Source organism: Diorhabda carinulata, chromosome 4 (genome assembly GCF_026250575.1).
Source record: "Diorhabda carinulata isolate Delta chromosome 4, icDioCari1.1, whole genome shotgun sequence".
NCBI classification, from domain to species: domain Eukaryota; kingdom Metazoa; phylum Arthropoda; class Insecta; order Coleoptera; family Chrysomelidae; genus Diorhabda; species Diorhabda carinulata.
This window is the reverse complement of record NC_079463.1, coordinates 3,008,563-3,023,947: the sequence shown is the minus strand read 5'-3', so window position 1 is coordinate 3,023,947 and position 15,385 is coordinate 3,008,563. Positions and strand designations below refer to the sequence as shown.

The 15,385-nt window shown below is 33.3% G+C and overlaps 1 protein-coding gene across 1 annotated transcript; it reads left to right on the top strand.

Moving 5' to 3' along the window:
* The first annotated feature begins 613 nt into the window (after positions 1-613).
* LOC130893317 (aminopeptidase N-like) lies at positions 614-15,220 on the top strand. Its single transcript, XM_057799322.1, has 13 exons — positions 614-695; positions 2,539-3,168; positions 4,748-5,053; positions 6,144-6,327; positions 8,329-8,491; positions 8,710-8,791; positions 9,785-9,959; positions 11,215-11,386; positions 12,320-12,782; positions 12,843-13,016; positions 14,468-14,614; positions 14,670-14,739; positions 14,970-15,220. The coding sequence occupies exons 2-13, from the start codon at positions 2,552-2,554 to the stop codon at positions 15,171-15,173; spliced, it is 2,757 nt and encodes a 918-aa protein (XP_057655305.1). The 5' UTR covers positions 614-695; positions 2,539-2,551; the 3' UTR covers positions 15,174-15,220.
* Positions 15,221-15,385: the final 165 nt, after the last annotated feature.

The following is a 15,385-nucleotide window of genomic DNA, read 5'->3' as shown; positions in this document are numbered from 1 at the left end:
ATGGCTGTGGTTGTAAAATACCACCGTATTCGATGGTACATGATTTATACATAATACATTTCAAGTTTGAAGATGCCACGTTGTTTAGTATTTGTTTGGTAGCAGGCAAAGACCGTTCCATCTGCAAGCAAGGTTATGGCGTTGGTTTTTTGAGATTCGCGTGGCATAATTTTTATTGAATATCTTGGGAAACCAAAAACTATCAACGGCGAGTATTATGCGAATTTATTGCAACGTTTGAGCGAAGAAATCAGGCAAAAACGGATAAGAAGAATGTGTTGTTTAATCAAGACCAGCTCGCACATTTAATTAGGCATTTTATGTAAAAAAATGACGCACAGCTATTGACAATAATATGTTTTTATTTCTATTAACTAGACAGTTTGCGCAGTAAAAATTACGGTAAAAAAACTTCAATATTTTCTGCTTTTATAACCTCCAAATTTTGTTTAACTTTCTTTTCCGAAGATGGACATTCTGTTTACTGAACTAAAATGATATTTTTACTATATTCAAAATATTTTACTTATTTTTTTTTATTTTTGAATACCTCACGAAATTTGCATTAAATTAGTTTGTATTATGTTTAATGCGATATTTACAACTGACTCTTATTTCTAGATAAGATAAGCGGTACTGTCATTACCTTCATTCTGTTTGATTATTAAGTCGTTTAGTAGAGTCCTGGTTGTTAGGTGAGTCTTAATTTTCCACAACTTTTCACTTATTAGCCCTTTTCTTATGTTTTTTGTTAAGAATCGTCTTAATTAAGGTCTCTTTCGACAGAAAATCAGTTTAAAAGAACAGGTACAAATTGACGTTTCGACTTTTTCGGTCTTTATCAAAATTTATTCATATTTGGCGCAAATTTCAAATATTTTACACAGAAACCTTTTCAACTGGAGACACTTTTCACATTCTAATATTTGTACTAACCAAATTTTATCTGTTTCACTTTTATTGCATATTTCAACCAATGTTAAATCTGGTGGAAAAGGCAGTTAATTTAGCAAACATAAGAGACGTTATTGAGTGGAATGAAGCATTATTCTTGTAGAGTGAGAAATACTAAAGATTTAGCACTAATATAAAAAAAATTACGTCTGCGGGGCAGGAATTGTGGTGGATTTCTGAGGGTATTGTAGCGTGGACTGAATTCGGCCATTTGGTTGATGATCGGGTTCACCAGGTTACAGGAAAACCGCAGGAAATCAGCAACATCGACGAGGTGGGATATAGAAGAGGGTTTCACCTAATAGCGATGGGGAATTTTCAAAATGGCAAGGTAATTATTAGGGAAAACCTCGGGGGCTATCGCTGGTAGCTGAAGGATTGATAGGGTAGTTTCTTCTTGAGCTTCCAGAAAAAGCATCGTCTAGTAGAGCTGTAAGTAAGTAAGAGTAAGGTCATTTAGACAGTTCCGAATGGGGTTTGTGTCAATACATGAAGGATGTTACTTGGAATGTATCAGCACTCGTATAAGAATGAAATACTCGCAAGGCAAGAATGTTTGGAGGTTGAGGAATATGCAGTTAGCGAATTTATGACACGATCCGTCCTTGACTAAATTATTTCCAAATCGCTCACTAAGGTGCTATTTTACAACTTGGGGTTAAGCTAGATTGAAGTTTAAACCATAGATTAAACTCTATTTTAAACATTTTTTATCTGTTGAAATAGAGAATACAAAAAAAAACGGTTTGTATCACTTGTCAATTTTAATTGTTGAAGAAAGGTTTATAAACAAAAATATTGGTAATTTCGTCATCATTACCATCATCGTGTCGATCAAATATGAAATATAATCAGTCATTTCAGCAAAATCAAAGCACTTTCCACGAATTAATATTGTGAAAACGTGAAAAATGTGGGAAAGCTAGGTTAGAATTCATATTTTCATATTAAACACAAGTTTAAACTACCTCCAGACCGTTGGTAATGATAATAACGAAGTGTATTTGTAAACGCCATCTACAAAACGAGAAAAAAATCAATATCTGTGGCTTAAACTGACGTTTGACGTTTGAGGTTTAAACTTCACTTGTAAAATTGCGCCTCAAGCGGCTATGGTAGGAAACTGACAAGCAGGGATGGATTCACACTTAACCGTTTCAAACGAAATTCAAAAGACCGAATTGAGATAATTAGAAATAAATTACCATTGTGGTGAATGACGTTGGAATGACAATTCAAGGGAGAAACGATAAATAATAGTAAGAGTAAATTTAGAAGAAACAAAAAGTATTCTTCACTTAAAGATAACCAACCTGGAAATAACAATTTAAATACTTTGCAGTAATAATAAATCTTTTACTTTATCTATTTTTATTTGAAGGATTGTTATAATACACATCCAGGCAACAAAAGTAGAAAATTTTACTACTTCAATACCTTAGTAAGAAATCAAAATGTCGTCAAAGTACAGAAGCGTTCATTACCAAAATTCAAATAGAAATAGATAAAGTAAAACTAATTAAAGTTAATTATCAAACATCGTTTATGTTTTTATTTATTTTTTTGTACGATTTTCGTTTACAGTTTATAGTTGGATATGAAAATGTGGCGTTTAATCACGTTATTCATAATTTTCTTTACTGGAAATGACGTTTACGGTAGCATCTATGAAAACTATCGATTGCCAAATACTTCCATCCCTTCAAGATATCAAATTATGTTTTCAATACCTACCGAAGTATTGACTAGAGAAAGTAACACGTTTACTGGTGCAGTAATTATAAGGTTCCAAGTGACTAAACCAACAGATGTTGTGCATCTTCATTCTGCTGTTAATATTTCCTCCATGTCTTTGAAATACAATGAAAATTTCACGGTAGCTATTAATAATGTTTCTACTAATTATACTACCGAGATATTAACAGTAAAATTAACGAAAAACATAACGGTTGGAATAGATTATGATTTAGAGATAGAGTACTTTGGAACAGTGGAAACAGTCAATTTACATGGATTGTACGTGGGTCAATATACAGTGAACGATACAGTAGAATACTTACTCGCTACACAATTCGAAGCGACAAATGCCAGAAGAGTATTTCCGTGTTTTGACGAACCTCAGTATAAAGCTACTTTCGCATTGTCTATTTCGTATCCAATGGGTTTCGTAGCTTTTTCGAATACGCCAGGGTTTGTGGATAATTTTGATGAAGAGTAAGTAAAAAAAGGTTAAATGTTAACTTTTATATTTCACCCCTGTTACCATTGCCAACCCTAATTTATAAGTCTCAAATGAAACTTGTTATAGATCAACTCATTATTTAGATACCAATGTATCCGTTTTGGTAATTGGTCAGTATACAAAAAACTAAATAGGAATGAAGTAACTCGCTTTTTTCAATGTATGAGTTGAAGACACCGCATAAGAAGATGGTGTAGATTTTTTAAAAAAAGCAAAGATTTAAGTATTCGGGCATGAGGCTTTCTGGAAACTATACATGAAATGCCACATCTAAAAATGCTATGTATTCGGAGCTTCTCTATAGTATGGAATGTTGGAAATTGAGCAAGGATAGAATTTAATTTATTAGAGGCTTTCCAAATGTGGATATACCGCAGAATCCTTGGAGTACCCTGGACCGCTAGACTAGCAAATGAAGAGATACAAAGACTTGTTAAACAAACAACGAGAAGTTTTTGAAATAATTAAAAAGAGGTAAACGCCATACTTAGGGCATATAATCCGAAATACGAACTATTAATTTCTACAAATGTTAATCGAGGGAAAGATCGAAGGTTGAGGGTGATCGACAGAAGAAAAATGTCTGAAGAAGATACTTCTTCTTCTTCCTACTCCATATTACTTGACTTAGACTCATTACTTGAGTATTTGTTTTTCCACATAGTGTCGTTCAGACATCCGGCTGCTTTTATTGTTTGCTGCCTTACCTCTAACTCAATACCACCATATCCGGAATTCCATTTCTTGCTGGATTATTTTGTCGTCTACGACCAGCTTGCATCTGAGAAATATTTTTGATCTTGTCAGGCTTTTTGTTTTGGAGGCAGAAATCATCGTGTTTAGAGATTTTGGTGGGCAATTGAAGCGATATAGCAGCCTTTGGAGGTCGTCTTCGTTTTTTTCAATCTGCGTACTTGCTTTATTATTTCATCCATAATTATGTTGAAAAGGAGTGAACTCAGTGAGTCTCTATGACTTTGATTAAGGTATGAGTTACTTATCTGTAGTACAACATCTTCTAACCGAACCCGGTCAAATACTTTTTGCAGATCTATGAAGAAGATACGTTCTAAACAATTAATAAATAAAAATGTTTTATTAAAAAATCCCTAAAGACAAATTATATAATAACGACGGGGGTATGAAGATATTAGTACTGATAAATATGTTTGCACACGTGTTAAGAAATTCTCAGTAAAATTTCGGCTACTAAAACTTTTGGTATGCAGAATTTACTCAGAAATAAATATTGTATCGAATTTATAGAGGATCTTCTGCTATAATTGAAAAATTTGGGGTGCAATAGGGGGACGAAAGCTCCGCTTCTTCCATAGGCACCTCGATAGTTTTCCGGAAAATTCAGGAAGCGAAGTGCAGGGAAAGCAGAGAGCTCTATCGGAATTTCTAGGATACGAATATGATGTCTAACTATTATTGTTCACTACGTCATTTTTTGCACATCAGAAAAAAGCATTAAAAACTCAATGATTACATTTTTTAGTAGATAGATATACTGTAAACTAATGTATCCATATTCAATTGATATTTTAGAAATCACATAGCCACAAGAACCTTTTCAGAAACGTTACGCATGTCAACCTATTTGTTAGCATTTACAATAACTAAATTCACGTGCACTTCCCGTATAGTTGGTAGTACTTTTTTCGAAGTTTGTTCGAGAAACTCTACGATTAAAGATCGAGAGCTCGCATTGGAATACGGGATTAAAATCGTAGAAACTTTAGATAAATGGACCAATTATTATCATAATGTAACTAATATTAAAAAACTGGGGCAAGTTGCTTTACCAGAATTTGAAGCGGGTGCTATGGAAAACTGGGGGATGATAACGTACAGGTAAGAATAATAATTTTGTACTGTTCAGATTTGTTGTTCAATACGCTTTTAAAGACAATTCTAAATTTAGCATCAGTACAAATTGCGTGATTTTGAACGTCCTTGTGTCATCCCGAAGACGACACAATAAATGAAACAACGACATTAGAAGACGAGGGATCCAAAGCTTAATCAGGAGCGTGAAGAACTGGGCAGAAAGAAAATATGGTTACTTAAACTATTATCTGACAAAACATGGATAGGATAAGGACGTATACAACTTCTACTGGTGTGCAAACTTCGGAAGATCTCGCACAACTTATCCCTTATCGAATATAGGAAGATATGGGACGCCTCTATGCTTAAAGACAAGGAAGTGATCAAAGAATGGGAAGAAGAGAATTCCCAAGAGAAGATGTCGACATAAAATAAAACAAAAGTTTTTCTAAGCATGAATAGAACCAGAAAGAAACCTATAACAATCCCCATGTAATACTAAATCAGGGTATTGGGTGGATCCCAATAAATAAATGAGAAAGAGAGAGCTCAAAGCCAACACGCAGAGCGCTCTGACTCGAAGTTGTTGCGACGGACAAGAATAGGCAAGAGAGAAGCCTATAACCAAGCAAGGGAAAGGCAATCTCGAAGAAATAATAAATCAGGGGTACTGGATGGATCTCAATGAATAAATGAGCTTGGGGTAGGTCTGGTGTAGATGTATGTACACCTCTCAGTTCGTACATCAAAATTTTCTCCTTCATAGTCACAAGTACATTACTAATTCTAATCTAGAGTTAATAAAAATAATAATTCTTCGTGGCTGATAAATAATATCAGATATCTGGCTGATCAATTTTCTGTTCGGTCAATATTCTCCGAAATAAAAAGTAAAATTCCTATTTTTTGACAAACATTGTATATGGTTCATCATATTTGATGTATGGTCGTTTTACACCGTGAAAAATATTCCCCATAAAACGACAATTAACACAATTTTCCTTATTTGGACACATTTGATAACAATGTTAGATTATCAGAAATAGATATACAGTTTATCGAAAAACTTCTCTAATTATAATTTGATTCTGACCCATTATTTTTAATATTGCAGAGAATTAACCCTATTGTGGAACGAAAATTTGAGTGGTGATATATATAAACAACAAATTCTATCAATAATATCTCATGAATTTTCTCACATGTGGTTTGGGAATTTAGTAACAACAAAATGGTGGGATAGCGTGTTTTTAAACGAGGGTTTTGCTAGATATTTTCAATATTTCATATTACATCAGGTGAGTGAATTATTTCAACGAACATACAATATTTTATCTAAAAAAATAAACGATACTTTAAGCTCAATAATCTTATATATTAAAAAAATTGATGATTTCCATTCCGAGTCCGTTCAGGCGTTCTACCCAACCGATTTGCTTAATTTTTTTTTCAATGAAAGGTATTGATGCACAGAGCAGCCATCAATCATCGGATTTCATATAATTTTCACCATTCTCAAGTTATACTCAAATGCGATTACATTACTTATGGGAGTTTTTCACATACACACGTTCTATCCTCAATATCTCAGGTTCTATTCAAGATAGAGACATCGTTTTGGTTTAAGAACACTCGCTGAAATACCTTCTTTCTTTTGAGCTTTTGACCATTTAAATCGGTTGAGTTGGAGAGGAGCTAAGCGCGGACATTCAATGTGGAGTTATGGATTTTTGTAGGTTTTTGGCAATTTTTCTATATTCAAAGATCTATATCTCAGGTTCTAATATAGCTACAGAGTTCGTTTTGGTTTAAGAACACTCGCTGAAACACCTTCTTTCTTTGGAGCTTTTGACCATTTAAATCGGTTGAGTTGGAGAGGAGCTAGGCGCGGACATTCAATGTGGAGTTATGGATTTTTGTAGGTTTTTGGCAATTTTTCTACATTCAAAGATCTATATCTCAGGTTCTAATATAGCTACAGAGTTCGTTTTAGTTTAAGAACACTCGCCTAAACAGCCTCTTTCTTTTGAGCTTTTGACCATGTAAATCGGTTGAGTTGGAGAGGAGCTAGGCGCGGACATTCAATGTGAAGTTATGGATTTTTGTAGGTTTTTGGCAATTTTTCTATATTCAAAGATCTATATCTCAGGTTCTAATATAGCTACAGAGTTTGTTTTGGTTTAAGAACACTCGCCAAAACAGCCTCTTTCTTTTGAGCTTTTGACCATTTAAATCGGTTGAGTTGGAGAGGAGCTAGGCGCGGACATTCAATGTGAAGTTATGGATTTTTGTAGGTTTTTGGCAATTTTTCTATATTCAAAGATCTATATCTCAGGTTCTAATATAGCTACAGAGTTCGTTTTAGTTTAAGAACACTCGCCTAAACAGCCTCTTTCTTTTGAGCTTTTGACCATGTAAATCGGTTGAGTTGGAGAGGAGCTAGGCGCGGACATTCAATGTGAAGTTATGGATTTTTGTAGGTTTTTGGCAATTTTTCTATATTCAAAGATCTATATCTCAGGTTCTAATATAGCTACAGAGTTTGTTTTGGTTTAAGAACACTCGCCAAAACAGCCTCTTTCTTTTGAGCTTTTGACCATTTAAATCGGTTGAGTTGGAGAGGAGCTAGGAGCGGACATAATAAAAAAACTTAGTAAATTCGAAAATCGGCTTATTTATTGCCTTTAAGGCGGAACAGAGTTCGCCGGGTCAGCTAGTTGAAAATTGATAAACCACTACGACAATTGCGTCGAATATTTTAACGTGGAATTTCAACGTTCAACGTTGACTTAGAGCGTCAAATGAAGTCATGCGGTATAATAAAAATAAACTCAAATTATAAGCTTTTATCAGTGTTTTCCGGAAAAACCTTGTACATATATAAATATATAATATAGGTCTAAGTACTGGTGGAAATACATACCTTTAGGCTTAAATCACACGACATCGTTCTAATTCAAAAAATCTGCAATACTGTTTGTATCAAATCAGCTGTAACAACAAACCCAACAGCGTTTGATGCATAATCCCCTTTCTAGGACAAAATAATTTCAAGACATACACTTGACAACGCTGTAACTTATACACAGATCAAAATGGAGACTCCATGGCGTCCGTTGGCATTTGGATGCGCACTCGTCTAAATCGAGCGGGAAAATTAAAACGAATTTTCGTTCATCCACTACAAAGTTAATTGAATGCGTTGAAATAAATGTTATCACGAGTATCCACTGGCATGTTAATGATTTGAATAATACAGAATACCCTTTAATAAGAATGTTTATCGAGATATTTTATAGATTGATGGTATGGGAACTTTCGAAATGGATAAACAATTTATTATTGATCAACAATACAGCGCATTACTAGAAGATGGGACGTCTAATAATAATTCTTTGATCCATGAAGCATGGACACCTGAACAAATAAGCAACAAATTCGATATAATATCTTATAATAAAGGTAAGCGTTGTGTTTTAACATCATTAGTAGTAAACTGTCTTTTATAACCCTAGGTTTTTGCCTAGACTGCTTTATTTATAATCTCTGTTTGATTTGAATTTCTTCAAACTTTGTTTATTAACTACAACTTCAACAAACATTTGAGTCTCGTACATGTAATAGGCAAATGGTTCCTGCAGTATAATCTCGATTTTTTGCTGAAGTATTTTTTGTTATAGGCGCATGTATAATACGGATGATTGAGAATCTTGTTGGCACAAACATTTTTCAGTCGGCTCTTCGTCAGTATATAAAAAATAAGTAAGTATTTTTATAAATACATTGTAATATCGTTCTGCTAGGTCTGGCTATTAAATAACGAGACTGCGCGTCTAGAGGGCGCCCTAGACGGGTAGGTTTGAGCATTGGGTGTCTCGATATCTCGTCCATGCACGTCCCAAAACACGTGTCCGTCACTATTATAGTATTTGTGCAGTAGCGGTTTGAAACGAACGTGTTTTTTCTCGTGCCGAAAAACAGGAGCAACGTATTAATCTCAAATTTCTCGTTAAATTGAAAAAAAACTCCGACTGAGTGCTATAAATTGTTGCGAGAGGCCTATGGGGACAATTCTCTATCTCGTGCGCGTGTTTTTGAGTGGTGTACGCGCTTTAGTGAGACAGTTGACAGTCAAACTGTCAACCAGACTTACCATTTGTCAGTTTTGGCAACACTGCGAGAACGAGTTCGTTCGAACTGCCAGATTTTGCATTAGGACAATGCACCTGCCCATAACGCGCTATCTGGAAAGCAATTTTTGCCCAGTAAGCCCACTCCAGTGTTCGAACACCCACCGTACTCACCAGATTTGGCACCGCATGACTTTTTTTGTTTCTCAAGATAAAATCTGATTTGAAAGGGGTCCGATTTAAATCAATGGAAGCGGTAAAGCCAAAAAAAGGCAGAGCTCCTAAAGGCACTCACCAAAGAAGACTTCCAGCACTGCTTCGATCAATGGAAAAAACGTATGGAAACGTGTGTGGTGAGGGGAGGGGAGTATATTGAAGGGGAGCATTCGAATGTAAAATAATTTTTATTTTTCGTAAACAGTCTCGTTATTTAATAGCCAGACCTCGTACAGACCTAGCACTTTTCGATTTCTGACTCTTCCGAATCATAAAAAAATGTACTAAAGAGAGAAAGTTTTGACACCATTTCCGATATTGAGAAGAATGCGATAGATAAAACATTGTTTTCAATAAAATCATTAACAATATCATTGATTTTTTATTGGCGAAATAATTTTAATTTCAGTGTTTTTGAATCCACAACTCCTGACGATTTGTGGGAAGCTTTTACTCAAGTTATACCGAATGGAACTCTACGAGAATCAATTCCATTTACTGAATTTATAAAAAATTGGATCAAAGAAAGCGGATATCCGATTGTCATAGTCCAAACAAACGGTAGTAATGTCATTCTTACTCAGGTAACGTTCTATTTTTTATAATTTTTTGATATATAAAACATTGTTTGTAAGTAGGTTTGTTCTCACAGGAAACATGCAAATTGTTACCCTGTATCAATATTTATATTTCTGATAAGTTTTTAATCTAAAGCCCGTACTACACGATGCTTCCAACGTTTGCACCAACATTCGCGTTCCAGCGTACGGCTGATCATTGGAAGGAAGACTGGATGCAGTGCTGCAACTACAAGATGCGTCAACATTCACCTTCCAACGTTTGCACCAACATTTGGAATACTGGAACTACACCTAAACTAGATTCCTTCAAAATAAACTGGATGTTACTAGTAACATTGTTTTTTCATACAAAACGTACAAAAAGAAGAAGTGTGTGTAGTTGTACCACAAGTTTTGGTTCGTTCTTTCAGTTCAATGTTAGGCACTCTTTTGAATCGAGTCAAAAAACCGATTTTCCATGACCAACGTTAGAAGCATTGGACGCATCGTGTAGTACCGGCTTAATTGTATGAACAAACAGGTATGAAACCTAAACTCAAGTTTTATTTCTTTTAAACGATTTGTCAAATGCAACTCGTTGTTTTGTTTCTATTTTTTTTTTAACAGAAACAATTGATTACTGAACAGGAATTCTTGAATGCATACATTCCTTTCAATTTATTCATTATTTAAAAAAAAGATTGGATTTTCGTCGATCTTTATCAGGACGTCCTCCAGACAGTACAATCCAGCATTTAAGACCCATTAGATGAAATAAAATCACCAAATTCAAAATTTTTTATTACTGTTTATGCTAAATAAATTATTCGTATTGTAAACAGTTAGAAAATATTGGACAAAAACTTGGTACAGTTCTAAAACCTGAGCAGTGTACAGTTGACATACAAATGGTATGACTGATTGTTTAGAAACTTTTTTATAAACATGGAGAAATGGATTGTGCAAAATTCTAACTGTTTTTGTGACTATTTACAACAAAATTAACAATCCTCAAGGTAAAAGCACATATAACAATGTTTAAATTAACATATATATGAACCACAACTGAAGCTTTGGTCCCCAATGAATGGCCAAGGGTGGGTTAACCAGGATTGACCCAACCTTGGTCCAAGCCTGGGTTGTCAACGAATGGCCAAGGCTGAAATATCCAAGCTTGACCCCTTTGTCAACTCTGAGGTTTCCTGAATGGGATACTGAGGATACGGAAAATAATAATTCAGTAGAAGAAGTAGATATTTATATTTTCAATTTATTCCAGAAAAGATTTTCGTATGAAAACTTTGACGATAAGCAATGGTATGTACCCATCACTTATAAATTGTCTGGAAGTCAAACGTTTGAAACAGCTTGGTTGAAACCAAACAGATCCTTGCAGTTGAATAATGTTTTATCTGATAACGGTTGGATTGTTATAAATCATAATTCACAAGGTTAGTAACCCATTTATAAATTGATGCAATCACTGGTTAAATAAAATGTTTTATATTCTTATTTTACATAATTGTACAAAATACTGGAAGGCGTAAATATTTATTTGACTTAACATTATCATCCTATTCTAGTTACATAATACCGTCAATCAATTTTTGAGGTTTACAATGAAATTTCGGATATTTGTAGATGAATTTTCCAGAAAAAAAATCATTTGTGCGACTATGATCCCAAACTACTGAATTAATATTTTTTACACATCTGTAATTTATCCTCCCACCATTTTCCTATCTTTATAGGTTGAAACTTACTCCATTTAGTTTATTTTTATATAGAAAAATCTTCATAAACTTGAATTACACCAAACTTCGATAAACTCATTTAGATTACGCTTTGAAAATACCTAATGAAAATAAAGGATGGTAAAATAAAAACTTTAATACACACACCAAAACAATTAGAAGACACTTGACAAATATTTGGGAAAAAATGGAAAACACTTCTTTCTTGTGGAGTATCTGTTTCGAGAACAAAAATACAAAAGCTTAGTGTTAGTAATTTAATGAAGATTAAACAAGAAAAGTAGGTGGACAAGGAAACCCCGTTGATCTGCGAAGTGACTTTACCCACAAGGTTTTTTAATTTTAATTAAACGAATTAAACAAAAACATCAACTTGTAATAAATCTTCATTACATACCTAAATAAACTATATAGTTGATTCAACTCACTTTTTGTTCAGAGAGACTCTACAAACTAAAGTTCAACACTATATATAAATCACTCGTTGTTTGTTTGGTAGAGAAAACAGCTGTTTGGAATGATATACCGCCAAAAACTCAGTGGTGCCAACGGTACATCTGGGAAGGTTGATCCAAGTACATCGGGTGTAACTTGGATCAACCATTTTTAAGTACTGAATATTTCTTTTAGGTTACTACAGAGTTCATTACGACAGCATCATGCTAGAGCGATTAACAACGGCACTAAAATCTGATATCAATCAATTCTCAGATTTAGATAGAGCACAAATAGTAGATGATATCCTCAATTTGGCCAGTTCAACCAAAATGGAATATTCCGAAGTATTCAAAATATTACAGTACGTGAAAAACGAAACATCTTACTATCCATTGTATGCGGCAATAAAAAGTTTGGATGGAGTAAAAAATATTTTTGGAAATGATTCCATATTGGGGAAAAAGATGAATAATATGGTGCTTGAATTAACCGAAAATATAATTAATTCGGTATCTTTTACGAATTGGACGACAATAAACCAAATCAGTGTTCTCAAATTCAACATGTTGTGGACAACAGTTTGCTCAAGTGGACAAGAAAAATGTATATTAGAAACTACGAAACTGTATCAACAATTTAAACGTAATGAAATTAAGTAAGAGATTTTTTATTTAACTAATAAAATTAAAGTTTCCATCGAAAATATATTTTACAGGATTCATCCGAATCAAAGATATCTCGTATATTGCAATGCTATTAGATACAGTTCAAACATACAAGAAGATTGGAATTTCTTATGGAACAGACTACACGAAATCGATCAACCCCATGAAATTAGGGACATTTTAAACAGTTTAGGATGCACCAGTAACAATAAGTACCTTGAAACGTGAGTAAATAAAATACAAACAACTCGCCGCTGTTTATAAAAAACATACTCAAAACGCCGCATTCGCCAATCTTTAGACTTCCATTATAACCGGACAGGACCGGCTTCACGGTCCATGTCGAGGATGAGTTCGTAACAATATCAACAAAATTTTAATATTCAATCAAAATTTTTTGATTTTGATGTACAAATTGTACAACTGATGTTATAGAGATGCCAAATTGGCAGATACTACTAAATTTGGTAATGGGAAAGTATGAAACTTTTATTATTAAGTATCAAATCATATAGAAATAATAGAGAATACTTACTTTAAAACTTGAAAACACTTTGATTGAAATATAAACTCATAAATTGAACATTATCAGTTGGATGCAGAGGCGCTTCTACCTCACGTAGCGCTCGGGTGCAAGAATATGTACAAACAGCAATTCAATTTACCACAAACTGTCTGTGTAGCAAACAAACACCTTGTAAGTACTTACCTATTTTCAAAAGTAAAGCTCAAAAATTTGTCTGTAAGCAAATAGGTGGGTACACTGGTTCTAGCATCAATGTCTGACGTTTAGCGCAAAACTATTCCGCAGATGTCTAAATTATCGACGTATAACGATAGATATGGGTCTCAGTTATCGATTAATCCACAGATCATCTATATTTAGATGGATCACGACAATGTTAATTGTTCTAACCGAATTGACTTTCTTCATAAAATACTGGTAAATTTAATTTCATTCGTGACGCGTAATTTGATTTATCTGAATTAGTTCAAACTGCTGCTAATGATATTTTCAAGATAAATATCACAAAAGATGGAATTATTAGAACTATTATGAAAAAAAATTAATTTGGAAATTTATTAATTGTAATTTTGTTACAAGAAAAATATTCAAGTTATTTCAACAGCACTTTCTTCATTACTCAAGTAAAATGTTGACAAAAAGGCTTTTGAACGTAATATGATAATCCTTAAATTATAATAATAATCTAAACTTAACGTGTGTATTTATTCGAAAGGTAAAAATAAAACTTGAAGAAGCTATTGTTTACAGCCGGCAGCCAACCATTGAAACATTTTAAGTCCTTATAAGGATTTGGGAACAAATGCATCACATTAATAGATTTTTAAAGTTATACACAACATTTATCTAAAGTCATTTTTAATAATTAACCACTACTAACATACCTAATCAAAAGGACACAACAACACAAGCACAAAACAATAATAATGAGTCATTAAGAGAAACTGCACATTGTCTACCAACATTAAATTATCCAATTCGCCAACTTGATATATAGTTATGTTAGCAGATCCATCTAGGGCTCTGAACTTGAATTATAAAAAATGATGCAACCTTGAGCCATCTGTGTGAAACGTCTATAAATAGATGGTTTGTGGATTAATCTAGATTTTATTTTGTTAGTTTGTATCAAATTTTGTATTATTTCAGATTCTTAACTCAATCCATTAATTCATCTTCAGTAATTAGACTTCAAGATATCACTACGGTCTGGTCTACAGTTTGTAAAAATAATCCGAATGGTGTAGATATAGCTTTCGATTATTTTACTAAAAACTATGAGCAGATATTGAATTAGTAAGTTGTTATCATAAAAAATTTCTAATGAATATTTATTGCCATTTATTTTTAGTTATACAAAAGGAATGTCACTTTTCCGTGGAATAGTATCAATGTGTACAAATCAAAATCAACTAGCAAAGGTTGGTATAGTTAATAATGTAAATTACTATTAAATAATTGCTTAAACTTGTCGCGTTTAGAGAAGACAAGTAAATTAATTTTTTATGCAATTATGAATATAACAATTCAGAAATAAAATAATTTTTATATGGGGAACTGCAGTTTGGGAAGAAAATTATTCACCTGGTCCTTCAGTCTTCTAGTGGTTATAATTTTTGAATGAATATGAGAAGTATGTGAACATTTTCAGGTACAAAAATTCTATGATCAGCAACCAAACAGCTCATCACTAAGCTCGTCTATCAAGTCGGGCTTACAGACGATAGAAAAAAAATTAAAATTCAAGTCCACTGTTGAAAAAGATCTAATGAAGTATTTTGGATTACCAAGCTCAGCTTCCAGTACATCTGCTCTGTGTATTTCTTTGTTACTAAGCATTGTCATCTTTATATAAAAATGTTTATATTTATCGTAATATTGTAAATAAAGAATGTTCAAATATATTTTGTTTGATTTGGAATGTAGCAAACGGTCCCAGCCCTTAAATCTACTAATTTTATTAGTAACCTTTATTCTAAAGGTATATCAATAGTGAATTGAGCAGTCTTACATCCCTAAACAATATGTATAACCTTATAATTGAGATAAGAAACCAAGTATTTTTAT